Below are 26,769 nucleotides of genomic sequence, written 5' to 3' on the forward strand. Positions count from 1 at the left end.
GGGGAGGCGGGCGGAAGGGCGGGAGGCGCCATCTTTTTGAGGGGCGGGGCGACAGGGGTGGGGCCGCCCTTCTTAAAGCGGTAGCGTCTCATTTTGGTGGGGTGCTCCGCTCCCAGCGGGGCCGTTCATCGGTAGTGCGTCACCCCTAAATTCGAATTAAAATCAGCGCTGTTGGAGCGCGGCTGCATTCACACCGCGGCGTGCGGTGTGCGCTGGCAGCGTGCGAGGAGGGCTGGCGCCGGGGGACGCTTTTAGGGCAGCGGGCGCTTTAAGGGTAGCGGCCGCCCCGCGCGGCAGCGGCGGCGAGGGGGGCGTGTAGAGGGTGACGTCACCGCATGACTGTGTTTTTATGAATGAAAAGAATCCGCGGGTGAGTAATCGCGGGGAGCGAGGCTGGAGGCGCCGCCCGACGCCCTGACCCGGCAGCGGCCCCGCGGGACGAGCGCAGCCGCCAGGTGAGCACCGTCCGGAACGGCCCCTCCGCTCCCGCCTCGGCTTCGTCCCCCGCGGGGCCGCCGGGAGAAGGGGGCGGCGGGGTCTGACACCGGCCGGAGGCCTCTTTGCCTCCGCCGAAGGCGGGGATCGGGACCGGGACTAGGGCTGGGGGTAATGGGATGGGGGTGACCGGCCGGCCGGCCGCGCTCGGGGTCGTCCGCTCTTCCTTTCCAATTCCCGGCCACCGCCCTGGAGGGATCCGCCGCCCGCTCCCCGGCTCCGGCGGCGGATCCCCGGCCCGGATTGCATCAGCTTCCAGCCGCCCCGGCTCCACCTTTCCCGCCGCCCCCCTCCAGCCCCTCATTCTTCTCGGGGCGCTCTCGGCCCCATGCCGGCCCCCTTCGTCCCTCCGAAGGCTCTCCTAACGCGACCGGGGTTCCCCGAGGTGGGGAGAGGCTGCTGGGCTGCAGTCCGGGGTCCCGGACCCCTCCTCACTCTCCGAACCCAGGGACGGGGAGGGACCGGCCGTCGATGAGGGGCAGGCACCGTCTCCGTGACTTTCACCCCTGGGCTGCTGAATCACGGGGCGGCCACTTCTCACCCGCCTGCGCTGCGTGGCCGCGACCCTTCGGTCCCGGAGCCTGGGGACACCCGACCCTTGCCCCGGGACACGCGGTGCTCTCCCCGGGCGGTGGGGCGGCACCTCCACACGGGTCCCGGCGGGTGACTTCGACACGGTGTCACTCGGTGGGGCTTTCCCTTCAGCCTCGGGCGGATCTCGCTTATGTTTCCTCCCCGCGGGGGCTTGGCTTCACAGCAGGCGGCTGGGGCATTTTGGGTCCCCTGGGCAGAGCAGCACCCCAGTCGTCTCGTGATGGGATGAAGAAAGGCAGGAGGTCCATCCTTGCTCCATTATTATTATTGCTTGCAGTCATCTTTGCTATTAATATTATTACTATGTACTTTTTTAAAAGGAGTGGGATGAGTCATGCAGCCCGGGGTGGGGGGGATGTGGGCAGCGGGCAGGGGACCAGCAGGGCCGGTGTCCTCTGTTCTGAGGTGAGATACATGGGGCTGGCAGTAACCAGCTTTTCTTCTGGCTGCTCAGCAGGGCTGGACTGAGGAAAGAATGGCTGCAGACGGGCTCTCCAGCAAGGCTTTGAAGGTGAGCGCCAGTGGGAACGGGAGCTTGGGAGACAGGGGGCTGGTTTTGGGGGTCTCAGGCAGCTACCCCTCTCTCCGGCAGGTGAAGCGGGAGCTGGGGGAGAACACTCCACTGCTGTCAGATGAGGAGCTGATGGGGCTGTCAGTGCGGGAACTCAACCACCACCTGCGGGGCCTCTCCAAGGAGGAGGTGGCGAGGCTGAAGCAGCGTCGTCGGACGCTGAAGAACCGGGGTTATGCTGCCAGCTGCCGGGTGAAGCGCGTCTGCCAGAAGGAAGAGCTGCAGAAGCAGAAGATGGAGCTGGAGTGGGAGGTGGACAAGCTGGCCCGGGAGAACGCTGCCATGCGCCTGGAGCTCGACACCCTCCGTGGCAAGTACGAGGCCCTGCAGGGCTTTGCCCGCACTGTGGCCACTCACGGGCCCCCCGCCAAGGTGGCTACTGCCAGTGTCATCACCATCGTCAAGTCCGGCACCAACCAGGCCGCCTACTCCTAGTGCTGGCCTCTGTCCCCCGGCTGGACACAGTCCTTCCCGGGGTGCCTTCCCCATGAATTGCCTCCCAGCCCTTCCCCAACCTCCTCCCTATCAAAACCTATGCCCAAAATCCTCTTTCTCCCATCCCTTGCCCTCCAGCTCCCCCAGGTAGGGAGGGCTGCTGCTATGTGGGTGCTGAGGTGGAGGACAGGACCTGACTGGTGGCCCCCTTAGCCCCCTTCCCTCTTGAGTGTGCAAACAGGAGAGAGCAAACACACACAGGCAGCAGTGGGGAAGCATCCCACAGCTCCAAGCTGGTAGGAAAATGCCCGGTGCCTCTTTTTCCTAAGAGGGCATGGGAGAGCTAAATGTGGGCCAGGCGGTCCCAGGAGCATGTGCGAGAGACGGAAAAGAGGGGAGAGAGGTTTTGCAGTGTAGGGGAAGAGGGCATGATAGAAGGGTATCAATATTGGGCAGACAACCTGAACCACAGCTGGAGCAGTGGGGGAGGTGGCAGCATGTCTGAAATCTCTGTGGATGCAGATGGCAAGGGAAGGTTAGCAGGTTAGAGGGGGAGATACAGTGGGCTGCATGTTAATGCCTGGTAAGGGTGAATGGAATGGGAAAGCACTGTGGCAGCTTGTGGTGCTGGGGGACCCCAGAAGTGACAGTGATTGGGCAGGGGGGAGCTGGGAGGTGTGAGTGGGTCAGCCCAGGCCGTTGTCCCCAAAGGGGAGAAGCAGTGGTGCTGTTTTATCTATCTCTACCATGCACATCCTTCACGCCTCTTCCTGCTGACGGGACTCAGCCTGGCTGGGTGTCTGAAATGCAGCAGCACTGGCAGGAAGGAAGCAGAGGCAGCTGGAGCAGAGATAAACATTGTTTCACTCAGCACAGGCCAGCTTCTATGGCCACACCGAGTCCTGCCCAGTGTCCCACTGCCTACGAAGCCCATAGAAAGGTGTTTCTGGTCCTCAGAGTCAGAGATGTGGAGGCAGAGGGGTGGAGGTGCAAGAGGTGGGAAGTAAGGGCAGAGAGCATCCCCGCTCCTGGGAGCTGCCTGGCAGGCAGGTAGGCTCCTCCCTTTGGTTTTCCTCCAGCTTGGACACTGCTGTGGGACAGCTGGCTCTTGAGCAGGCTGGAGAAGAGCTGGATTCACTAAATACAGGCAGCACAGGGGAGGGAGCAGGAGGCAGGTCCATCTTGGGATCTGCTGCTGTAGATGATTCCCCTGTCCCTCCGTTCTGCCCCTGCCTGGGTATTGCCACGCCAGCCGCCCTCGGCTGCAGCCTCCGTTCTTCCCTGTAGAGAGGTGCCTGCCACTCCTGGCTGGGGCACTGTGGTTGGCATCCCCCACCCCAACTCCTCTTGGGTTTATTTATTGCACGAACATAAGTTATTTTCACGTCCTCTTTGCCATTCCGCCTCTCGGCACAGCCAGGATGTTGGTACAGAGCCGTACTTTATATTTTATATATGCAAATCACATTTTATCTTATACTTATATAGAGCAAAAAAAAAAACTTATTTATTTTCTGACTTACAGTATGTGTCCTACCCGACTCCTCTGTATTTTGTAGACTTTACAAATAAAGCAAGTTCTTTTTTTTTTTTCCACAGTGAGAGTGTGTTTGGTCATTCTTGAACTTGGGACAGAACTGTGCCTAAGACTAGGTTTTCTGTCCTTCTGGTTTTGCTGCAGGCCATGCTCAAGAATGTACCCAAAAAAGATGGGATGGGGGATAGCTCATTGCTTTTTAGGACAAAACCAGATTTACAGTCTCTGAGAGAAAAGGTCTAAAAAAGTACACTTAGTGCTGAATACCACCCCACAAAGCAGTTGCCTTCAGTAGCAGTGCAGCTGTGCTGAATCAGCTTTTCCTGGGAAAGATAATGCTTTTCACTACAAAAATTATCTCCAGGCTGTCCTTGGACCAGGTGCAGGAGAGGCAGGTGCAGGGCATCTATGCCCAAAAACTCCCCTGTTGAGTGACCTTATCAGCTTACCTGGGAACAGCAAGGACAAAAGCAGTGAGCTTCTGCCCATGGATGGCAGGAGAAGGGGAAGAAGTGTGGAAGGCACCTTATCAGGAGATGAAGCCAGACCTCCTCCCTGTCTGGAAAAGTCACCCTTCCTCAGAGCTGAGCTGGAAGTGGTGAGCATGTTCCAAATGCCCAGGTGGGCCAGGTCCCCAGCAGGCTGCAGCACTCAGGATGGTTTGGGGGTCTTATAATTCCCATTCCCTCTGTCACTGCAAATGGCCCCAGCCCCAAACACTGCTCATGGAAGAAAATCCAAAAGCCATTGTTTGCTGGGGTCCTCTCTTTCCCCCTTGGTGTTTCACCGTGAGCACCTAAGGAAGGATTCATCTCTACTCCAGGTTTTTGACACATGGGTTTTACTCCTGCCTTGGGCCAGCAGTGGTGTTTCAGTCCAGGGTGCTGCAGAGATGCTTCGCCATCAGCTCCTACATAGACACATGGAGCTTTCCTTCTGAGAAGAGGACAAGAGATCCTGACCCACCAAGCCTCAGTCCCTGCAAGGAGGAAAAACTCAGAGAAGTCACCCAGACAGCACCACACAGAGGCAGCTTAAGTACAATCTATATTATCTCTATATTTTTTATTTGTCATCATATTTGCTCATTTCTGCGGAGTATAACGTCACAAAGACCAAAATAGAGAGCGGCTTGTCGCTGAGCTCACATCAGTTAAACACAATAGGTACAAAACTAGGTGACTCTGTCTTATTTATCATACTTTTTTTCAGTCATTTATATACAAAGAACTACTCTATATGGAAAAATAATAAACAAATCCCATGGGTATGTTACATGGTAAACAAAAAAGGAAGGAAGGAAGGAGAGCGGACGCAGGTGAGAGAGAGCAGCTCCAAGGGTCTGCTCCTGGAACCAGCACATTTCTTGGGTCCTGGGCTACCATGAGCAGACCTACAAGACCATGGATGCCTTGGCCTTCTTGGTCTCAAGCTCTGGATCTCGTATTTGTTCCTCCAACACAAAGCAGCTTCAGAACCAGAGCTTGCTCTGGCCCTTGCCAGTCATGACGGAGAGCAGGAAGCTCAGTGATGGATGATTTTGTGTGATGTTAAAAAACATATATATATATATATATATATATATAAAAAAAATTATAAAGTAGGGCAGCTGGCTTGTTGGGTACTAGCTCACCAAGCTCCTCCAAAGGCAGCTGGTGCAAAAGAGTTATACTTGAAACCATTGCACACAGGATGCTTTGAGAATATCCAGATCCTCTGCACAGTGCATGTATATATATATATATGTATGTATGTATGTATATATATATATATGTATGCAGGAGACATTTCAAAATAAGTTCTAAGAAATGCTTCTCTAAGCCTGGACCACCTTCATGCTCAATGGGGCAATCACACAGATTTCAGCCACCAAAATGCAACAAAGATTGGGGGCAGTCACCAAGTGATATTGATCATCAAGGCCTGCAAATGCAAAGAAAGGGGAGGATGGGATCTTGTCCCACGCCTCACTTTCCTAAGAGAGAAAGTAACATCAGTATCTTGCATTAAAGGACTATTAATCAAAGCCACAGAAAACAGAAGCAAAGTCTGTTCAACCTTCAGCCCTGCTTTCCAGACAGCTTATGCATGAGATCTTACACCAAGCCCACACAAAACCTGGCAGAGTGTGTTTGCATGCATTAAGCAGTCACAGGCTTAGGAAAATTAATAACCAACAGCATGGCATTGCAGGATGTGTGTGAATGGGGAAATCCAGCAGCAGAGAAGCTGCTGGATCCACTGACCCTGCCTCCAGCTTTCTCAACAGTATTGTTGCACCCATCTGCTTCACCATCTCCCAGAAACATCCCAGTACAGGAGGAGGCACTATCCTTAAGCTTTTCCCTATCATCCTCACAGCAGGGAGCAAACCTGCCTCTCTTCAAGCCCTTCTGCCCAGCTTGGGCAGAGGTGCTGAATAAATTAGGTGCTCTTCACTCACTGTCGCTTCCGAGACACTCAATGAACAAGCAGATGGATTAGGAAACAAACAGAAAGGTTAATTCCAGGCAGCAAACCAGACTCCAGTTCTCCTATCAGAACAGCAAGGAGCAATCCAGAATCACAAAGGTCTGCTCTTGGCAGGGAAGGCGTCAAGCAGGAAAGAAATGGAGAAACTACAGCTGAGCACAGCAGCTTGCTCCAATCTCTCAATTTTGCTTCCTGCTTGCAGGTAGGAACATCTGAGCTGTAGCACTTGAGTGTGCTACCCACTTTTCCCCTAGATAAATTTAAGCAAGCAAGAGAAATTTCCTGATCCCTGGATAGATCTACAGAGGGATCACTTTCATTTTGGCTCCACTAAGCACCCATGGGTTCATCCAAAACCCAACAGAAGCACGGGGAAGCTTCTCCCACTTCTGTGGATGCTGGTTCCACTCTTGATAGCACTGCAGGTGCAGCAGAGCCTGTGAAATGTGCAGCAGCAGCACCAATTGCTGCCTGAGAAAATAAGAGACAAATTTGACCAGCCAGGTCATGTCAGGTTTCAAGTCTGCTCCACCTTCCTCAGAACAGCTACAGAGATAAAAAACAAAGGAGTGTGCAACATTCCTTCCTGAATATTCCAGCCTAAGGGTGAAACTTGTATAGCTCAGAGAAAGTCGGTGAGGATGAGCATGGGGGAGAGCTACCTGTGAGAGACCAGGACCTGCTCTGGCAGCTGTCTCTAACAGGGGCAGATGTGATGCTGGGGGACAGGAAACAAGAAGAAAAACTGGTTTTGTGTTTATATACTTTCTCTTCCCAAAGAGGAGTGAAGGGGCCAGAGCTCTACAAACTTCCACCATCTATCATAGCCAGTCCTCAGTCTTGTTAACAGGAGACAGATGCTCCAGGGAGGCTTCCTGTCACAGGAACGCCAGGGAGATGGGAAGCTTGGACACCTGGTGATTAAAAAACTCCACCCTTGTGAAAAAGTAATTCCATCCCCACTGAGCTTCAACAAGCTTTTATAGCAATTGAGGATGCAGGGAGCCAAGGAACATGAAGAAAGCCCTGTCCTTTTCCCCTTTGCTCCCTCAAGTGACTCAAGGACTCATAACCAGGTGCTCAGGAGGGTGGGGACAGATATTCCTTATTTAGCACTCAAGGCAATGGCTATATAGAAAGACCAGTCTCTGGTCTGGTCCTCAGGAATGCTTATGGCTGCATCCCCATCCTATTTCCCAAGGATCACAGAGATGTTAGTGCCAGGGAGTTGAGGAGAAAACTGTGCCTACGTCAACCATTCAGGAAAAGAAATAGAAAGCAGTCAGGTTGTCCTGTTAGAAAAAAAACCCAAAAACATTTTTGGCTATAACTCTAGGCTCTGGCCAGTCACACTCCACACCAAGCTGAGCAGGTGTTGGAAACCAGAGCCCCAAACTCTGGAGCTTTGCTTGAATCAATTAAATTTGATTGCTGCTGTAAGGGATGGGCTCGAGCATGGAGTCCTGGCCATTCTGCCACCTCCACATTGCTCATCGTGTCCATACCCACAAAAGCTAATGGGAAGCGCCCACTTCTGCAATCTTTACTCTCTAGGAAGTGATATGACTTGTGTGTTTCTGCATTAATAAATTATTAAAAATAAAATTAAAAAAAAAACCAGAAGGAAAATGACAGCCTGTGCTGGCAGTTTCCCCTCCTAGAATTCATCATCGGAGCTCAGCAAGAGGGTCTTCTCGTTGTCACGGGCACCGGAGCAGCTGTGGGAGCGCGAGATCACATGGCTGCCATTGCGCCAGGGGGGACCGTGCTCCAGTGTCGACTGTTGGGTGTACTGCTGGTAGGCTGGAGAGAAGTTGTGGATTGCATCTTGGACAATGTCATGGGGATTCATGGTCTCCTTGAGGCTGCTGGAGATGCTCTTCATGGGAGCACAGCGACCTGTTTGGGGAAGACAGGAAGGGACATGTAAAGAACACTGCTGCCTTCCCCACACCCCTTAATACGGAGGTAAGGAGAACAGGGAACAAACATGCAGTCCTAGATCCCGTAGAAGATGTGTTACAGACTTCCTTAAGCAGCTGCTGAGGAAATGCCACACAAATAGTGTTTAGTTTTACCAGTGGTGCTCCTAAGCCTAGCCACTGAGAGTCAAGTGAATCCACCACAGCACCAAATGGGGGACACACCATGGGAACGGGACACAGCCACAGTGACAACCTCCACTACACACTATTAGTGCTGGCCAGGGTGTGCAACAAATACAGTCAGGTAGGGAGATGCTCCTCTAAACACTTTCAGAAGACAAAAACTAAGTAAATTCTAAAAATATAGGAGAAATGGCATCTGCCATTCCACCCACTAGAAATTAAGACTGCTAGGTGGTACCAAAGTGCCCATGGGAAAGACATCATACAAGTAAAAAGCAGCGCAAAGTAAGGAAAGGAGGGAAACTGGTGGTACTAGAGGCAGAACTACCCCACGTGTCATGATGACATCATGAAGAAAGCAGCAGCTGGAAAATGTACCACCGAGGGCTAAGCACAGAGGGAAGCTGTGTCTCCTTCTAGGAGCTGCCATGTCTCATGGCTTCTAGATTCCATTTCCAGTGTGGGCTTCTGGCTCTGCTCCGTTATGGGGATGAGCTCCCCAGGGAACCAAAGTATGCTGATCATCTGTGGCAATTATAAAAGTGAAGGGAGGCTGGGGTGACAGAAGCTCCTTTGGGAGCCTGCACAACTCTTTGGAGAGAGATTCCCACAGCTCTGACACAAATGCTCTAAAGCTATGCGTTAATGCCCACGCGGCTGTTATATTACTTATAATCCCAACAACCCTAAAGCAGCTGTCTGAGGCGGTGGAGTTACAGACTTGTAAGGAGAGGGGAACAAGGGACAGGGGAGGTTGTAGGCAGGCTGGGAATCAGGAGAGAACAGCATCCCAGCTAAAAACCGAGACAAACACACAAAGCATGCTGTACCTACCGTATGGCCCATATGATGGAACAGCTGCATCAGGGACCAGTGGCCAAAGCAAGGGAGAGATAAAAGGAAGAGGAAAGAGACAGAGACAGAGAAAGAGGAAATAACAAGAACTGAACAAGGCCCACCACCGAAACATTCCCCACTGTACTGATCTGTAGTTTACCCTTTCATCACCCACAGATCTCATCTCCCCCCAACCACTGTTTTTCTAAAACCTCTGGGGCTGACTCGGATGGAGGGGTCAACTACATCAACACTGCCTGAGGACTGCTGTCTTCCAGCACCTCAGCCCAGATCTCCCCTAGAAGGAAGGAATCCCTTTATTTGGAAAACACTGCACAGAGTAGACGTAAAACCCCCTTTTCCCAGACATAACAGCCATCTTCCTCTTCTCCAAAATAAGAATCTTCCTTATAGCAGCCCAGCCCTCAAAAAGTCATTACAGGAAGGTCCTCCTCCTCCTCTGTGACAAACATATTGCCAAAGCACAGCCTCATCTTCCCAAGCCAGATTCAAAACAGAGCCTGTTTTAGGCCCTGTCTCTCCTGCCTCCAGTCTTGCACAATCTGGAGCAATGGAGTTCCCCTTTGGGGAGATGGGAAGAAGGACAAACCCACTCCACCGAAACAATGCAACACCTTACAGCCCTCAGGTCTGCAACAAGTTGTCGTGGGTGGCATACTGGAGAACTGAAAAGGGAACAGTGCAATTCAGGCAAGGTTTCTGCCCCAGAGAGCTGTTGCACAATGAATCTGTTCAGACACCACACAGGAGGGGATGTGGTGTTTTCCAAGCTATCGAGCTGGGAGTCATATCAATGTGCTGGCTGCCTGAGGGATGGTCTCCACCCAGTCTCACTACCAAAGAGACAAGCCATATGCACTAGCATAGCTCCTACCTTGGGCATCAATTCTCTTGTCCATGTACACCTTGTATGTGAAGGCATGGCGCAGGGCAATGGCTGCAAAGAACATCTCCACACAAATGATGAAGTCTTGATAGCCAGCAGCTACTGTGCCTTCACCCACAGACACATTAGCGGAGTGGATTTTGGGGATGGCACCGCACTTTTCTAAGATGGCCAACAGCATCCCTAAACAAAGTAATAAGCTCATGTAAATATGCAGGAAACATGGTCTCACAGTAAATGCAAAGAATGGAAATAGCTGTTTGTGCTGTATGTCCTCAACACAACCCCACTCACCACGGGGACTACAAACAGTGGGCTACAAACACTCACCTATAGTCACTTGTACAACGGAGAACAGAATAAAATGAAACAAATACATTTAGGCAAAGAATGTTCAGACACTGATCCTCTTCTATTCTCAACTGACACATAAACTGTGGAGCTAACTCTTGCAGGACTTTATCAAGTCCAAAAGAGTAAGAAGAGTCAGATATTTCTGTAAGCAATCCTGTGATCTCAGTGTTGTCCCAAAATAGGTACTTTCACACGATGTGCAAGAGGGCAATCCACACAAAGAGTCAAGGTATTTGGCTTATTTACAGTTCTGCATAGAAAGGGCTGCTGGCTGGCAAATCCACAAAGCCAGCATGATGACAACCAAAGCTTTTTGCTATTTGTACACTTTAGCAAACAAAGCCACTAATGTTCCTTGGCTAAAAATTACTTAATTCTCTTTTTAATTAGTATTCTGTCTTCTATTGGTTAATGATCCTCTCACTGCTCATGCTAATTAGTCTGCATGATCAGTCTGTCTTTCTCTCCTTTCGAGTCGGTGGTTTCTTGGATCAGTGGCCATGATCTCCCCCTGCCAGAATTACCTCTTACTCCGTTGGAGCTGATTCAGCACAGTTGCTGAGCTGTCTTTATTAGTTTCTTCCTTATCTTGGGGGTTTTGCCAAATGTCTTTGTGGCTTGTAAATTCTGCACTCCTAACATCCACTATCTGTGGTACATCCTTCTTCCCAAGCTTTGTTAACCTCCCCTGAGGTCACTGAAAAACGTTGATCCTTAAACCTTAACAAGACAATTCTACTGTCAAGTAATTTGTCTTTCTAACACCTGGACTTCACTTGGAGTTTGTTTGTTAGCTGCTGTTTCACAGATTAAACCTCTTTTCTTGTTGATTCGACATGAAAGCATACAAAGATCAAACACTAAAGAACATCCTTTCTTAAGAAAATTTTGACATATTCCATATTTTGCAACATCAGCACTTGCACTAGCTAGAACAAGAACTGAAGTAACAGAACTTTTCATTTAAGCATATTAGTGTTTTTTGACACACTACTGCAATAAAGAAGTTTCTCCCTGTCCACAGCTGGGTGGCTGAAAAATTTCAGAGAAGACAAAGTGCATGACCAGATGCCTCAAGACGATAAACTACACAGCTTATTAGTTTGTCTGTAAACAGGGAGGATGGGCTATACTCCAAGAGCCTAAATTCCACCTAAGTTCCTACTCAATTAGTCTTTGAAGTACAACTCAGTAAACTTAAGTAGGGCATTGAACAGGGAAATGCTTAGAGCCAATTAGTCAGAAGCACTAAGCTTAGGTGGAATTTCAACTTTCCGACTGTTCATGTGTATGAATTCTGAATGTCCTTCTCCCGGTGGCGGTTCTGTGGCAGCACACACTGCATCCAGCCAGCTTGCTGCTTCACATACATCACAGACACACCATTAAAATTTTATTTATAGAGCACTAAAAAAAGCACTAAAAATTTTTAGATGTGCTGCTTTAATCAATAAAATGGCAGCATGCAGATAAAATGTTGGCAGCTTGTGCTTTATGACTGTTTCAGGAATGCAGAGGACTCTTCAGCCTATCAGCTGATTTTGCCGGGTACATATTCTTGTGCGCACACACACACACACAGGGATAATGATTCAGGGGCATATAAACAAAAATTAAACTGAGCAAAACAGGTTTCCCAGAGAAAAGCAATGAATGACTATAAACCAAATGGAATACAGAAAGACATTCTGTCTATTAGTCAACATCTGCTCTATCAACTCTTGTGTCTGAGCCCCTGCAGAGAGCTCTCTGTGCCTACCAGGGGAAGGGAAAAGCAGCTCACCTTGCCAGAAGGACAGGAAGATGACGGACTTCACCATGAAGAACTTGAGGACTGGGCTATAGGGACTGAGCAGCTCACGTGTGGCAAAGTAGAAAAGGAAGAGGGCATACAGTGCCAGGCTGACAGAGATGTTGTAGATGATCGTCACATAGAGGTAGCCACTGGTTACACTGAAAAGAGAAGACATATATGAATGCCTGAAATTTCAGCATTATGTTTTCCCCTTGCCACTGTCAATGGAGAGTTCCAAAAGTCCGTTTCCTTCCTACCTCCCTCTCCCATTCCCACCCCCAAAGCAAGGTAGAAGAAACATGAAACTAAAAGAGGGCTACCTCTGCCTTCTTTTCTCATACACATCAGCCCATGTAGTCCCATCTTATCTCATGACTCAGCACAAGGACACAAGGACAATAAGCAAAGCCAGGTAGAGAAGGGGCAGCCAAATCTTGCAAGCTAAATAAATAGACTTACTCAAAGTCACCATCCTGGTACTTGCCAAAGGCCTGAAGGATGACTGTGCTGATCGCCATGAGGGGCTTCACCACACAGAACTGCAGAGTGGCCTACAGGAACAAGAGGGGAGGAATGAGAAAGCAGGTGGTGCAAGAGGACAAGCTGTCAAATCAGTAAGCACAATGGAGTGTCCACTGGGACCACTCAGCAAGGCAACACAATCCAGCCCCAGCAAGAGGTCTGACTGACCCTGCCACTTGCTAATTGATTGTGCTTGAGGACTGCAGCACCCAAAAGGACATGAAGGAGTTACAGAAGATGTACAAGTGCTATCTACTTGTCCAGAATGGGGAGAAAAACCTCTTTGTAGGGTTGCTCCTAGAAGCTGCTCAGCCCCACTCTGAGCCCCAGAGCTGCTTTTCACAGGCTGCACCGCAGTACATTTATGCACTGTTACAGTATGAAAAACAAAAAATCCCACCCTGTGCTATGGCATAGACAGAGCAAGTTTGGCAGAGCCAGTGGGGAAGGAAAGCAAACTCCAGTCCATAGTTGTCACAAAGTTAGGCAAAAAGGTCCCCTAGATTGGAGGGGAACCCTGCTGTCTGAGGAGGAACTTTTGACAACTGCCACAATATTAAAGCATTTTGTAAACACAGCAATATGTATTGCCACACACAAGTTAAGAGCTATTCTGTTGTCATCCACATGACCTTTACTGAATCTCCCCAAAGATTTTGTGGCACTTGGGATCCGCTCTATCCATTCTGCCTGTATAAACTACTGCTCCTATTGGGACAGAGTGTTCTCTCAAAGCCACCGCATTCTTCAACTTTCTGCAGATGTTGAACTTCAAAGTCCTAAAAAAGGGAAGACTTACAGCCCTAAAAATGACTCCCTGAAGAGATCTGACCTGTGTCTCCCTTAAGGAGGCTGGAAGAGCCTGGGTAGGTGCTGACCTGTGTGCATGTGGGGAGGGCTATGTAAGGAAAGAAGGTAAAACCAAACAGTAATAATTGCTTTGGATACGATGCAATTTGTTAGTGGTCATAAGACTTCAAGGAGATTAAAAACCCCAGCACATGCCAGTTAGTGAGTCACTTTAAATATGTGAACTGGAAAAGGTCAAGCTAATTGGTAAACAACTCCATCCTCTGAGCTTCCCCTCCTTCCAATTTGGGGACATTTTAACCATTTCCCTGCAATCCAAACCACCATGTACTATTTTTAGCTGCTTCCCTAGAAGATGCTATAGCATATGGGAAGCACATGGATGGTGTGTGACCCATGTGTGAGGGTCACCAGACAGAGGTCCAGCAAAGAATCTTGATCAAGACATCTTTAAGGAAACAAGCTGTTTGGATTTCACACCACGAACACCAGCACACTGCTGGAGGTCCACAGGCAACACAGGCTGACTGACCCACAACAGGCACCTGCCTGAGAAAAGTAGTGGGGGGACAGTGTGAAGGTGGTAAGAAAAAATGTTTATAACACACAGATTCCTTCAGAATGAAAGGGATTGGAAAGAGGAGAACATGGGCATGTGGTGATGGAAAGCAACAGAAGTGCCGGAGATGATGAGAACAGGGCTAAAAAGGACAAGGTGTTCCTTTCAGCACATTCCTCTTCATGATCAGCACGGTGATGGATACTGCACACATCAGCACTGACATTTGTTCTGTTGCCCTTTCATACCAGCCTTCCCAGGATTTTGCCTTGAAAGGTCTTCCCCAAAAATCCTGGAAGTCTAGAAGTACCAGAAAGTGAACCTTGACACCAACAATTTCTCACCAAGACAGTATTTAAGTTCAAGCCAAGAAGGATGGAAGTATTTAAGCATCTCTTTGCAATACATCTCCCTCACAGCCTCCATAGCAGACTTAGCAGTTAGCAAAGGGTAGGCACGAGTAGAAAAATTGCTGCCAGATACCAGCAAAAGAAAAGCAAAATATCTACCAATGACAGAGTTGCCAAACAAGCTGGGATCTGTGGAGGCCAGCAGAAAAAACCACACCTTCCCCATTCCCCAAAGTGTGTTTCTAGTCTTCACTGTTGTGAACAAACTTTCCAAACACAGACACGTGCAACCCAGGTGGTGATAACTGCAAGAGGCTGTGGGAAATGAGAAGCAAGAAGTCTAAGGGAACTTATTTCTCCAGCATTCATTCACTTTCATGGGTGTTACATCTGTTTACAATATATTTAAAAGGTAAAAGTTAACATTAGGAGCAATAAGAATAGGTAATGCAGTGAATCAACCAAAGGGTGTCCAGATGAAACCCATGAGAAACAGCTGAAGCAACATATTGGGTTCAGACCAGAGAAGTATCAGGCAGGAAAACAGAAAAGCTGTAAGGACAAAATACGGGGCAGGGACAAACAGAACAGATACACAAAAGAAGTGCTCCTTTGAAAATGGCCACTTGTGCAGCACAGCTTAACACTGGATATTACCATGAGGCTGCACTGTACTTCTGATGTTCCTGCATATTGCCAAAACACAGAAGATGGCCCATGATGTTCAGGAGAAGCCAGGGCAGATATCTAGACCTGCTGACTGAAATTACAATGATCTGAATTTTTTCAAAGAACCAGACCTGCCTTACACTGCCTCCACAGAAACCTCTTGTGTTCGTTTCAGCAAGTGAGCAAAGCCTTGAAATTCACCTGCAGTTTCATGACAGCCAGAGGTGACTGACCTGCAAGGCGCAGACAAGGGCTGTACAGAGGTTTAGGTCTCCCCCATTCACCCGCCCGCAACATACCCAGCTCAGCACAGACAGACACACATGGTGAGCAATACTCGGTTCCTCCTACAAACCAATGTGTCATGCTTAACCTCCACCCCCTCTTCAGCTCCAAACCACAACAGCAGCACCGGGAATTCAGCAGAAATTACACAACTGTGGGGTGTCTGCGACACAACGCAGACATCAATTTCTTTGAGTTGAGACCTCTGTAATCCAGAAAGGAAAAGAGTTTCTTCCTAGGATTAACATCAGTTCCAGGAGAGAACTTGTGTCTTAAACTAAGGCCTTCCTGATGTGAGGTTAAGTAGAAAATGTTAAAATAATTCTTAATATGTTAAAATCATTCTTAACAAACAAACAAACCCTGAATCACCTCCTCTTCTCAGCAGTCTGCAGGCCTGTCAAAATGCTATTAGAGTCCCTCTCAAAGATCTCAGAAATTCAGCAGGAAAAGGCACCATTGCCACCCCCACATAATTAATTTCTGCACAATGTCCCCTCCAGCCCATACCTGTTTGCAGAATCTCAGGAATCCAATTGAATATGTCTTTCCCCACAGACAGCAAGTCCCGTACACACAGCTGGACCTGACAGAACCAAGACGAGATGACAGAGTTGACAAGCAAGATTTGGGCAAGACTGCAAGATTCCTACCCTCTTTATCTACCTCTCTGTAGCAAAGTTGCATGACTGGTGCTTTCTCCAACAATGACTGCAGTTACAGCCATACCCTCTTTTAGAGACATGGGTAAAACAACATCCTGACTATGCATTGCAATTTTTTTTTTCCTGTCATTGAGTAGCATGGGGAGAAACATAGATCCTAGAGGAGACACACAGTCAACTGAAGACAAAAAAGATTCAGAGGAGAAGGGAGTAAGAAAATAAACAAAGGAATAGGCAGGTGTCCAGAAAAACTGTGAATCAGTCCAGCTTGCCTAAGAGGATGTGATCAGCCTGATCTGTCTCAGAGCAAGATACTGGTAAATCATCATCATCATCACGCTGCCCAGTTCCAGCAGACATTTGCCACCTGACACAGTTTTTCAGGACAGGGATAGAGAAATAGTAGATGGGCACAGAAGGAGGACAGCGTCATGCTGTAAGCACAATACTCACTCAATTGGTTTTCCTCTGATCTCAGACATGATGGAGCTCTCCCCTCCCAAGTACTCATAGCAGAGGCTGAGAAAGTTGTATATTACAAAGGCTGCAAAGACATCAATCACAGTAAGATGACAACCAACTTCAAAACAGGTGCAAGGACCAAGAGTACAGGCAACAGACCAAACATTAGCAGGGACTGCTTATGCAGCACCTTTCCCTTCAAAGCACTCCAGATTTTCACTGCATTTATCATCCTACCTCAGCACTCACAAGACTATCTGAATGGGAGTTTGGCCAAGCTCCCAGGCCAGTTCCATGACTCATGCCAAAAGGGTCACAGAACCATTTAGAACTGTGGTCAGACTCTGTTTTATTTGGCATCTGTAAGATGCCATTCTTCACAGGGTTCCTGTGCATTATTCCAGGACATTACACTGGTACTAAATAATCTGGAAAAGGTATCTCTGATCCATCAGCCATATGTTATCTCCTGTATTTAACCTTTCAGCTGATGAACACAGTTTGTCATCAGTTTATAACAATCAGTGAAACTCTGTTTTCATGTCTTGTGGGGACTTTTGCAAAACAGGCTCTGTGCTTCATTTTCTCAAAAAAGATGAAATTCCTTGTGTGCTGAATAAACTTCTCCTTAGGCCACCTCGTTTCTGTCTTCCCCAGCAGCCTGGTACAGATGACAGACTGACCACTAACACTCTGCCCCATTTCAGTTCCCCATAACTACAGATCTATCTCCTTTTCATGGGATCCAAACTCGTTTAAATGTGCATGAAGTGAGCCTGTATACACCCAGTCTGCCACTCTCTTGTTATAATTGCTGTTGGACCCTCAAAGTTGTGAGATTTTTTAGGGCAAGGACTATACTTCTGCATTTGTCACAGACAGCACTGGGGCAAAATGACAGACCAGATGACCCTTCTTGCAAGATTACTATGGTCACCTGCATCTGGACATTCCCTCGAATGACAACACCCAAATCTGTTTTTTGCCCCGAATAGCTGGGATAGAAACAGCAGTCTCAAGGAACTTTAAAATAAGAACAGAAACCTAATAATGTAAAACATTGAGAAGTTGATCTCCCCAAGCAGCCAGTTATTAGACCTGAGGTCAATTTTTCCACATGAATGATCTTCCAAAGTCAGACAAATTCTTCTATATAAGCATCCAAACTATGCCCTGGCAAAGAGATACTCCACGCTTCCCAAAACACTTATAGTCTCAAAACATTGTACTTATGGCTTTTAGATGTGTCTAGCTGGCAAGACTGCTACGGCACATAAAAGCCAATGGTATACATGCTTCTATGTATGTAATTGGGGTATTGTTGTTCCATCTGTAATCCCTATTATTGAATGAAGTTCACACAGTAATGATTTTGCCAGAGCTTTAATTAGGACAGAAAATACCAATCACGGAAAACTTATTTAAATAACTGTGGTAACCCCTTTTGCCTTCAATATTCCAGCAACTCAGCTGACAGCTCCCAGCACCCAAAGGAAGAAAAACTGAGCTTTTCCTATTGTCCTCCAGTGACCCCTGCCCTCTGATGTGGTCATTACAATACCAGTTGCCCATTCCCCAAGCACCAGGGAAGAGATGACATCAGAGGAAGAAAACAAAACAAAACGGAGGAATATCTGTCCATTCATCCCCAAAAGAAGCATTAACTAGCTAAGCTCATCTCACCAGCAAAGAACTCTTCTCCCATTCTCAAACCACACCCATCAGATGATATTCATGGTATCAACATAACAAAAAAAAAAAACCAACCAGACAATCCCTACTTGTGTCAGTGTTTCTGACATCCTAGTTTGTACAGAAGCAGTCACATAAAAGAGTAACACCAGAAGAGGCTCCTCCGAACACACACTACAAAATACAGTCCATAAATGGCTTAAGAGAGCTTTCAGAATTTATTAGTAGGGTCTTCTTCCACTATTCCCTAACAGCCCACTTTGCAATGTAAAACCTTTCCAAGAAATAAAGAAGGTGGATGGCAAGAGAGGGAAGAGGACAAAAAGGATGTTTTGAAGCAATCTCCAGAAAAAGTGAGGGAGAGAACCTGCTTTCCAAAGGTGTTTTCACCTCCACTTGTAATTGCCTCACACAGGCCAACATGCCGAGGTGAACTCTGGAACATGGGCAGCCTCCTGAGCAGATGTTCAAATGTTTGCAAACTCCCACTGCTACAGAGGCAGAGGGATAGTGGCTGTTGCTAGGAGAGCAGCAGGCTCCCTGCTAGACCTATATACAAGCACAGGGTGGGGAAAGAAAAAAGCCTAGGCCCAAACAAAGATGCTTTCTTGCATCACGTGTGCACATTTGCCATCTGCTGCTGCATCCAGAGCATTGTTGTGGACATGAAGGAAGGCCTGCTGGTCCCTTCAGCTGACTCACTTGTTCTCATGGCCAGGGGCAACTCTCTGCAATGCATATCTCACCAAAACACCAACGATTTAGGATTTAATGAGGGTATGGTGATAAATTGTCCTCAAAAGGACATTGCTAGAGTGCAGTATCCCCTGCTGAGTGGGTAGAGGCTTCTTTCAGGATGAGACCAGGAGGGAAGTAACAATAGCATTTGCAGGAAAGTAACCATTTCCCTGACATACAGTGCTAATGGTATTACTGCAGCAGACAGCCAAAACCAAGCAGGTGCTCATCCTGAACGTGGCAGCCTCACTTCTACAGGACTCCAAAGCACTTCACCGGCCCCAGCATGTGGCCACTGTGCTACCCTGTGCAAGCACACAAGTGGCCACAGGATGGGACCAGAAGAATACATTGCTAACAAGCTGCAGCAGGAACACAGGACAAGGCAAGTGTCTGGCACTTACTAAATACTGTTAAAAGAGACAGGAGCTAAGCAATACCTCACTTTCTAACATCCAGATACCATCAGATTTTTTGGCTTTACCAAAAGCTTTTACCTTCCTGAAGCGAACAACCCCAGAAAACCATAAACTTAAGTCTCTACAGAACCCTGAAGGGAAGGCTTATGCTCAGAGGCCAGTGAGGGAGAGAGTCAAGTCAGACAGGGCTTTGAGCAACCTGATCTAGTGAAAGATGTCCCAGCACGTGGCAGGGGTGCTGCACTAGATGAACTTTAAAGGTCTGTCCTGAGACAAACCGTCCTATTATTCTATGATTTTCAGTCACTAAGCAAGCCATGATCATCCTGTTAGACACACCATTCAGTAGGTGACAGCAATGCTTTCTCCATGTTCTCAACCAGAAATAAAGTTCTCTCAGGGCAGAGACTTCCCAGCACCAACCCATTTTCTGTCGGACCCCTCCTTACCTTCATAGCAGTCCCGCACTGTGCCAAAGTAAACATAGTACTGGTCATTGGTGAAGAACAGGAGACTGAGCCATGAGTCAAAGGCATAAATGGGAACAATGAAGAGGATCCGAACGATGTAGCGCTGTTCATTTGGGCAGCTATAGCAGCGGAGATGCATGTAGATCTGAGAGACAGAGAGGGGACACCGGGATCAGCGGTATATGGAGCAGAGAGGAGAAAGTAGAACTGAAGAGTCAACTGGGCCAGGAAAAACAAACTCAGTAGATCACCTCTCAATTGCCTCCAGCGGCCTCAAGGTGATGAACATAAAAGAAAAGATAAATCACTGTTATTATATGGCACTGACATAGCAACCCTTAGTTTGCAGAGAGGGCAAAGGCAAGGGAAGAGAAAATGGAGGCATTTCTAATCTAGTTTCTTATAGGGAACTGATTTATTTTTAAATCACCTTGCCCACATTCTTTTTGTTCATACACATTTTTCCAGTCATCAGTCCCACATTCCTGCTATCCTCTTTTAAGTGCCTAAGATTCGTAACACTGCAGGCCGCTTTTCTCTGAGAGGGGAAGGTGCGCACACTTAAGCACAAACTCTTTGTTTAACATTTAACAGCTCCATTGGCTGTTTTGGATGCTTTCGAGACTTTCACCTGAAACAACCTAAGAGCTTCACAGCACATCCCAAAGCTGATAAACCACAGCTCATCTGCTCAAAAGGTGTCATTCTGCACGTGGGTGACAGCACAGGCACAAAGGGTCAGCCATCAAGAGAGCACTGAGCTCATGCAGTGTGCTCAAAGGAGCCACAGTTTGTTCTGTCTGACTGCACAAATGCCAATCCCTCCAAGTCACTGGCTGGGGGGAGCACAGCATCCCCACCCTATCCATTCCCACCACTCACAGTTCCTGAGCCATCATTAAATCCCACACCTAAGATGCTTTTTTACAGAATACCCACCTCCCCAAAAAGGTATTGACCACAAGCACACCCTGAAGATGAGCACAACCCCTGTAATGCCCTAATAATATGGGCAGAGCTTCAGCACGATTTGTGGGTACACTCTCTTGACCACAGAGTCAAGAGAGGCAAGGCCTCTGAACAGCAATTCTCATTGAGCTGTTGTCCCAGCTGCTGGAATTAGTAACAGCCAGCTGATTACATATGTGCCTCACCACTGATTCTGCTGCCTGAAGAGGTACAAGCATTTGTCTGAAGCTTCACCCTGGGTTTTGGGGTGCTGTGAGGATTCTCCAGAGACTAAAAAAACATACATTGACAATCTTATTTTTGAACTGTAAGGGAGAGGGGCTTGTGTTTCCCCCCACCTGTCTGCTGCTTGTCCCTCCCTGTTCAAAACTGACTGAAGGGCTCAATAATACTTCTGCTTCCTTTCACTATGAAGGGCTCAAAAATACTTCCGATTCATCTTCTTAACCCATGAGGAGGTCACAAAAAGCTCATTTCCTGAGAAGAACAAACTGAAAATAAGCTAACAAACCTTAGAGATATTTTTGCCTTGCGACAATCCCAGTGACACATCTCATCCAGCAGAGAGACAGCTGACACCAGAGTTCAAATGACTCCAAGCTTTGCCCTTGGGATGTCAAAAGAGCCCTGTGATCCATGTGCCTAGGAGAGCACAGGAACTGCTGCCATGTAAGAGGACAACAGCGTGTTTCAATCAACCATGTCTCTCTGGCACTGACCTCCAGCAGTTTCTTCAGAGGAGGGCATTAATGCCTAACTGTGCAATGTTATACTGCAGAGGAAAATTTCTTCCTACCCTCAGCCGGTGATCAATTTGACAGGAGGATCCATAGCACTTGTAATTGTTACCCAAGCTGGTGAAACTGCAGGTGCTACTCTTATTCATCTGTGACTAATCCATTTTTTACCTTCAACCTTCACTAGCCTCTGTACTCCATCAATAGACTGTACTTCTCTAGATTCTAGTCATCACTCTGGAATCTACAATCCAACAGGTACAAAACATGGGTTGATAAATAACAGGGCTTGTGTTTCCCCACTGTATTTTTCAGTTCACATGACAACTGTATCAAAGAGAGGTACAGAACAGGATGCAGAGTTTGACTTATTCTGGCTCCCAGGACACCTGCCCCAGACAGAGGGGAGGGGAAAAAATTAAAATGAAACATTTCCTGCTACTCCTTTCCACAGAAGAGTTCAGCCTGTGGAATCCACTGGCACAGGAGATCAAAGGAGGAATGTCAAACAACAGGTGACTAGGATCTTTTAGCCAACAGCTGACACAATAAAAAAATGGCAACATTCAGTTTAAGAACTGTGAAAGGATGGCCTGAGTTAACACACCTTTCTGCAAACCTTCAAGAGATGGCCAAATGTTTTACACCTGCTAGTTTTAAAGGGTGTGCTTCCTCTCCATTCACAATACGGAAATGTTTCTTCATGTGGGGAAAAGGAAAGGATGAGAAATAAGAGTGACAGGGTTTTACCTGATGGCAGGTGATGAGCAAAGCTGTCCATACAAAGAAACCTGAGATAGCCTGAGCAGCAGTGGTCATGAGGAATATTGGCTGCTCCACAGCCATGGGGCTGCCATCCTCTGGCATCCAGGAGAAGTTAGGAGCCACAGCTGGAGTGGTGGCAGTTGACCCCAATCTGGGGGCTGCAGTGACATCAGTCATCATAATCATGGTGCCCTTTGGTGTGAGGTTCCAGTTGGGATTGCTAAAGAGCTGCCCACGAGGCAAGACCTGTCAGGGAAGAGAACCACAAAGCAATTGAACCCAGCTGAAAGGAGTCAGGAATGTAACAGAACTTTGCATCTCTCACATGCCTTTCAACCGGCTGCTCACATGTTTTGTGAACAGGACCTGGGTAAGTCTGCCACTGCCACCCCTCGTGATATAACAGATCATGTGGTGCTCAGGAACCTCTGACAGCCTCCCAGAGATCATGAAATCTGGCCAATGCCATTGTCACCACCCTTCTGCAATAAAAATATATAAGATGAATACAGCATTCACCAGAGATCATAGAATCATAGGATGGTTTGGGTTGGAAAGGATCTTAAAGACCATCTAGTTCCAAGCACTGTGCTGTGGGCAGGGACACCTTCCACTAGACCAGGTTTCTCAGAGCTCCAACAAACCTGTCCCTGAACACTTCCAGGGATGAAGCATCCTTAAGTGCTCTGGGCAACCTGTGCCACTGTCTCACCTCTCTCACAGCAAAGAATTTCTTCCTAATATATATTTTAACCTGCTCTCAGTTCAAAGACATTTCCCTTAGTTCTATCGCTTCACACCCTTGTAAAGATCAGAAGGAAGTATCTAAATCATCCAAACTGGAAGATGACAGGCACACATAAGTTAAGAGCTCTATTTTCCATAAGAGTATGGGCTACGTCCTAGCACCATGGTTAGCCTGCCAAGCAGCAACAAGCACATGTGCCAGAGTGTCCCTGTGCAGGAAAGGGGCAGGGGGAAGAATATCTTAATTCCTCCAGCAAGCAATGCTTACCTCTCCTACAGCCATGTTGAAAATCACACTCAGCCCAAAGCACCCTCACTGAAAGATATGCACTGAAAACTCTTCTCACTTTGACAGTGTGAACAGCATGAAAGTCATGCTTTTACCAAAATTTGTATGGCATGGTACATTTAGCCAGCCTGTTACTAATTTTACTAACTTTGCATTGTTTTCTACATGATGTGAATTTAACCTGATTGGCTTTTAAAAGCCAGCTGACACAGAAAAGCACATACTGAACAAAGGATTTTGCAAGATTTCAAAGCAGCATGACCCTTGGCCGTTTCCTGGATAAAAAGCTATCTTCTTTCACTGGAACAAATTGTTGAAGGTCTAAGATCTAAAGTAGCTATTATTTTCAATTTGGTCATAAGCAGGCTCTAGTGTGACCTCTGGATTGTAGGAAGATAATCCACTTAAACCAAGATCACAAGCAGGCAGACATTGGTTCTATCCATTAGAAGAGCTGCTTCTGATGCAGCTATCAAAGGGAACAGTGTAATACTGCCTCCTTCTGATAACCTCTTAATATTTTTCAGAACAGTACTTCCATAAAAGCTCAAGACACTGCTCTCACACAGGCCTTTATGATCAGTGGATGGAAAGGGCTTTAGAAAGGCCAATGATCCATTGCCACAGTTTACAGCTGCACCAGGGAAGGACATATTTGTCATCTACTGACAGGCTGTTACCGAACACAAAAGAGAACATATATTCACAGAGGAACTGCCCCAGCCCTGCTTCACCTAAAGCCACAGCACAAACTAGAGAACACGTGCCCAGTAAAAGCCGAGTGCCAGTAGCAAGTCCTTTCCACATGCATACTAAGACATGAAAATGGGCCCTTTAACACAAGCTTTTCCAAAACACACTCTCGTATCACTGGTGTGCGGCAGTCTGACATTACCTTATGTCCTTACTCCACCTCCTTTCTGCTTTCTTCCATGGGGGAAGAAGAAAAGTCCTGGGAAATACCCAGATTTGTTTAAGCATATGTTATCTTACTATAGATAGAGCTGCATAAGTGCTGTGCTTTAATTTATAAACTAATCATCAAACTTGGCTTTTCTTTGTTCTTTCCAGTTGTTTTTGCAAAATATCCCTGCTCTGAGTTACAGATTTTCATAACTGCATGTACAGTAGGGTAATTCCTTTCCAATCCTGATCAGTACTGGAAATGTATCTTAAGTTTTGAGCTTCTAAGCATACATAATAAACACACACACTTTTCATTATCTGTACCATATCTAAAAATTTGGAGAGATGGAGGATGCGTGGAGATGTCACAAGTTAGCAAGGTTTTTACTGCTTTGAGAAGGAGGGATTTCTACCCAAGTAATTTCTGAAGCAACTGAATACACACAGTGCTGAGAGTGCTTCCACAAAGCTCAAAAAGGGCACATCTAAAATGAAATCAGAGCAGATGCACCTGTGGTTAACCTAGCTCTAAATAAAGTCCAGCCAGCTGCAGTCCTGCACATCCCAGTGCACTTTGGAAGCTATGCAAGACAGGAAGCTGCTAAGCCCTTCCAAAAGTTCATGGGGGAGAGGATCTGTACAGCAGACCACAGGTGCCAGGAGGAACAGGACCTGGACCTCCACACTCCAGCTAATGAAACCACACCAGTGGCACAGACCCAAATGCAGCAGCAGTAACATCAACAGAATGAGGATCTGAAAGGGAATTCTTCTGTGTCTCTGTACTCATTTTAAAATAAGTGGAAACAGCAAAAAGCGATCAACAAGCATTTTGTCATGACAGGGGTTATGTATTCAAAAGCAAGGTCAGTCATAAATTGAAGTTGTGTATGTAATCTTAACACTGCCCCCTTGTGATTATACATCAACAGCCATTAATTACAGGATTGTACATCATTCTTCACCTAATCCCCTTCAGTTCACACCGTCATTGAAATTAATAACTTTTTCCACCACTGTGTTTCTGAAAGAAAATATACAAACTCTCTTACAAAACAGGGTTTACATCTCCTGCCCAAACCCCAAACCACCCCACCCATGAGCACTCAGGGTTGTCCCTGAGGACAGCTTTTTATTTCCTTGACACCTTTTATTGGTTCTGTGCATAAGTTTGCAGTTCATTCTCCTTGCTAGTGAAACATGAAGGAATGCTGTACTCCAAAATCCACAAAATTAACATAAACCTTCCAAATGATCCCTTTTAATCTCCTCAAGTCCCACACATCACAGCTACAGTGACAGGTATAAGCAGTGCACAAAGCTGTTAGGAAATACTACTGCATGCAAGAAACTGAAGCTGTGAGAGCAATTCCAGTCTATAGTTAAGAAACAGGTAATAGCACAGAAGACTAGAGCCTTAACCAGGAAAGCGGATTTCAGCTCATTCACTACCACCAGCTCAATCTGCTAGCTCCTCTCCCGCCTTTAACAAAGAGCATTGTGAGGGTGGGCTGTGGCAACTCCCTCAACAGGCCTTGCTTCTGAAATGTCCCTTCCCACTGTGCAACAGGACACAAGCCCAGGAAAGGTGGTGCCTGGGAACATGTCACAACAAAAATACTGCCTTGATAAGTTACAGATCCAGCACCTTGGTATCAGCGACTTCCCTCTTACCTGACACTGTGAATGTGTTTTGACACTTATTTCTTGGACACCCACCTCCAACACAGCCCAAGTCAGTGCCACAACACACTTTTCTGCTTCCTCTCAAGCCTGGGTACAAAGATACTTCCCAACTTTATGGCTATAAAGCTATTCCCTATTCACTTCCATCTTCTCCACTCTCCCACTTGGCTACTTCAGCTGTGACATCAGTCACAGCTCCTGGCTGTGATCTCTTTCCTGGTGCTCCTCCCAGCTGACTGTATTTCTCTGTTGTTTCTTGCGCATTTTAAGCTCCCTGGGACAACCATCTTTTTGTTCTCTGCCCATACAGTTCCCAGCACTGCAAGGTACCAAACCACGAGGAAAGCGCTTGACATTACCATATGTCAAATTAAGGGCATTTGGAAACCTGAATTACCAATGCAATACAAACCAATCTAATGCATAATAAATTTTGAAGCACTTCTTACTCTTTTTCCATATCCTGTTTTCTCTACCCACATGTTTCATCTCCACCTGACTGCTTTCGGTTCAAGGCAGAGTAACATTCCTTGCACACTTATTCTGCCTCTCTGGAGAGTTCTCCTAAATATATCAAAGGAAAATATTTCAACACCTCTAAATTTCACTCTTGGAGCTTTCCCCATCTCCAAGTGACTACCTTGCTCCCCCCGTAGGTAACCTGCAACGTAACAGGACCAGAACAGAGAGCCAGGAAAAGCACCAAACTTTGGAAACTGGAAACATGCACACACACAAAAGTACATCTATGTAAACACATAGAGCTTTTGGACACAGGTTAGCCGTATTCCAGGAGGGCTGCAGGAAATTTGGAACAGAGCTAATATGAGCCTTCTGTATAGGCTACAGGAGCTTCTGGCAGTGTTGGGGTCTACGCGAGGTCTATCCACAACCACCTCCCAACACGGAAGGCAGAGATCACAC

The 26,769-nt window shown here is 47.3% G+C and overlaps 2 protein-coding genes across 7 annotated transcripts in view; one reads left to right on the plus strand and one right to left on the minus strand.

The window, feature by feature from the left end:
- Positions 1 to 117: 117 nt before the first annotated feature.
- LOC131573629 (transcription factor MafF) lies at positions 118 to 7,721 on the plus strand. 4 transcript variants are annotated; one of them, XM_058827770.1, is made up of 3 exons: positions 118 to 455; positions 1,544 to 1,599; positions 1,678 to 7,721. In XM_058827770.1, the coding sequence occupies exons 2-3, from the start codon at positions 1,565 to 1,567 to the stop codon at positions 2,093 to 2,095; spliced, it is 453 nt and encodes a 150-aa protein (XP_058683753.1). In that variant the 5' UTR covers positions 118 to 455; positions 1,544 to 1,564; the 3' UTR covers positions 2,096 to 7,721. The 4 variants fall into 4 exon arrangements, with proteins under 4 accessions (XP_058683753.1, XP_058683754.1, XP_058683756.1 ...); XM_058827771.1 differs by having other exon boundaries at positions 1,547 to 1,599; XM_058827773.1 differs by having other exon boundaries at positions 126 to 455; positions 1,547 to 1,600; positions 1,682 to 7,721.
- The window catches only part of LOC131573627 (transmembrane protein 184B-like), a 30,694-nt gene continuing 8,596 nt past the window's right edge, over positions 4,672 to 26,769 (minus strand). For 2 of the 3 annotated variants that reach the window (XM_058827766.1, XM_058827764.1), the window contains exons 2-10: positions 22,203 to 22,463; positions 19,726 to 19,891; positions 16,419 to 16,509; positions 15,811 to 15,886; positions 12,565 to 12,656; positions 12,094 to 12,263; positions 9,945 to 10,139; positions 9,047 to 9,070; positions 4,672 to 8,003 (exon numbers count right to left, since the gene is read on the minus strand). In XM_058827766.1, coding sequence (XP_058683749.1) covers positions 7,762 to 8,003; positions 9,047 to 9,070; positions 9,945 to 10,139; positions 12,094 to 12,263; positions 12,565 to 12,656; positions 15,811 to 15,886; positions 16,419 to 16,509; positions 19,726 to 19,891; positions 22,203 to 22,463 — 1,317 coding nt within the window. In that variant the 3' untranslated portion in view covers positions 4,672 to 7,761. The remainder of the gene's footprint in view (positions 8,004 to 9,046; positions 9,071 to 9,944; positions 10,140 to 12,093; positions 12,264 to 12,564; positions 12,657 to 15,810; positions 15,887 to 16,418; positions 16,510 to 19,725; positions 19,892 to 22,202; positions 22,464 to 26,769) is intronic. The other variant, XM_058827765.1, reaches the window with a different exon arrangement.

This window comes from Poecile atricapillus, chromosome Z (assembly GCF_030490865.1).
Source record: "Poecile atricapillus isolate bPoeAtr1 chromosome Z, bPoeAtr1.hap1, whole genome shotgun sequence".
In the NCBI taxonomy this organism is placed as follows: domain Eukaryota; kingdom Metazoa; phylum Chordata; class Aves; order Passeriformes; family Paridae; genus Poecile; species Poecile atricapillus.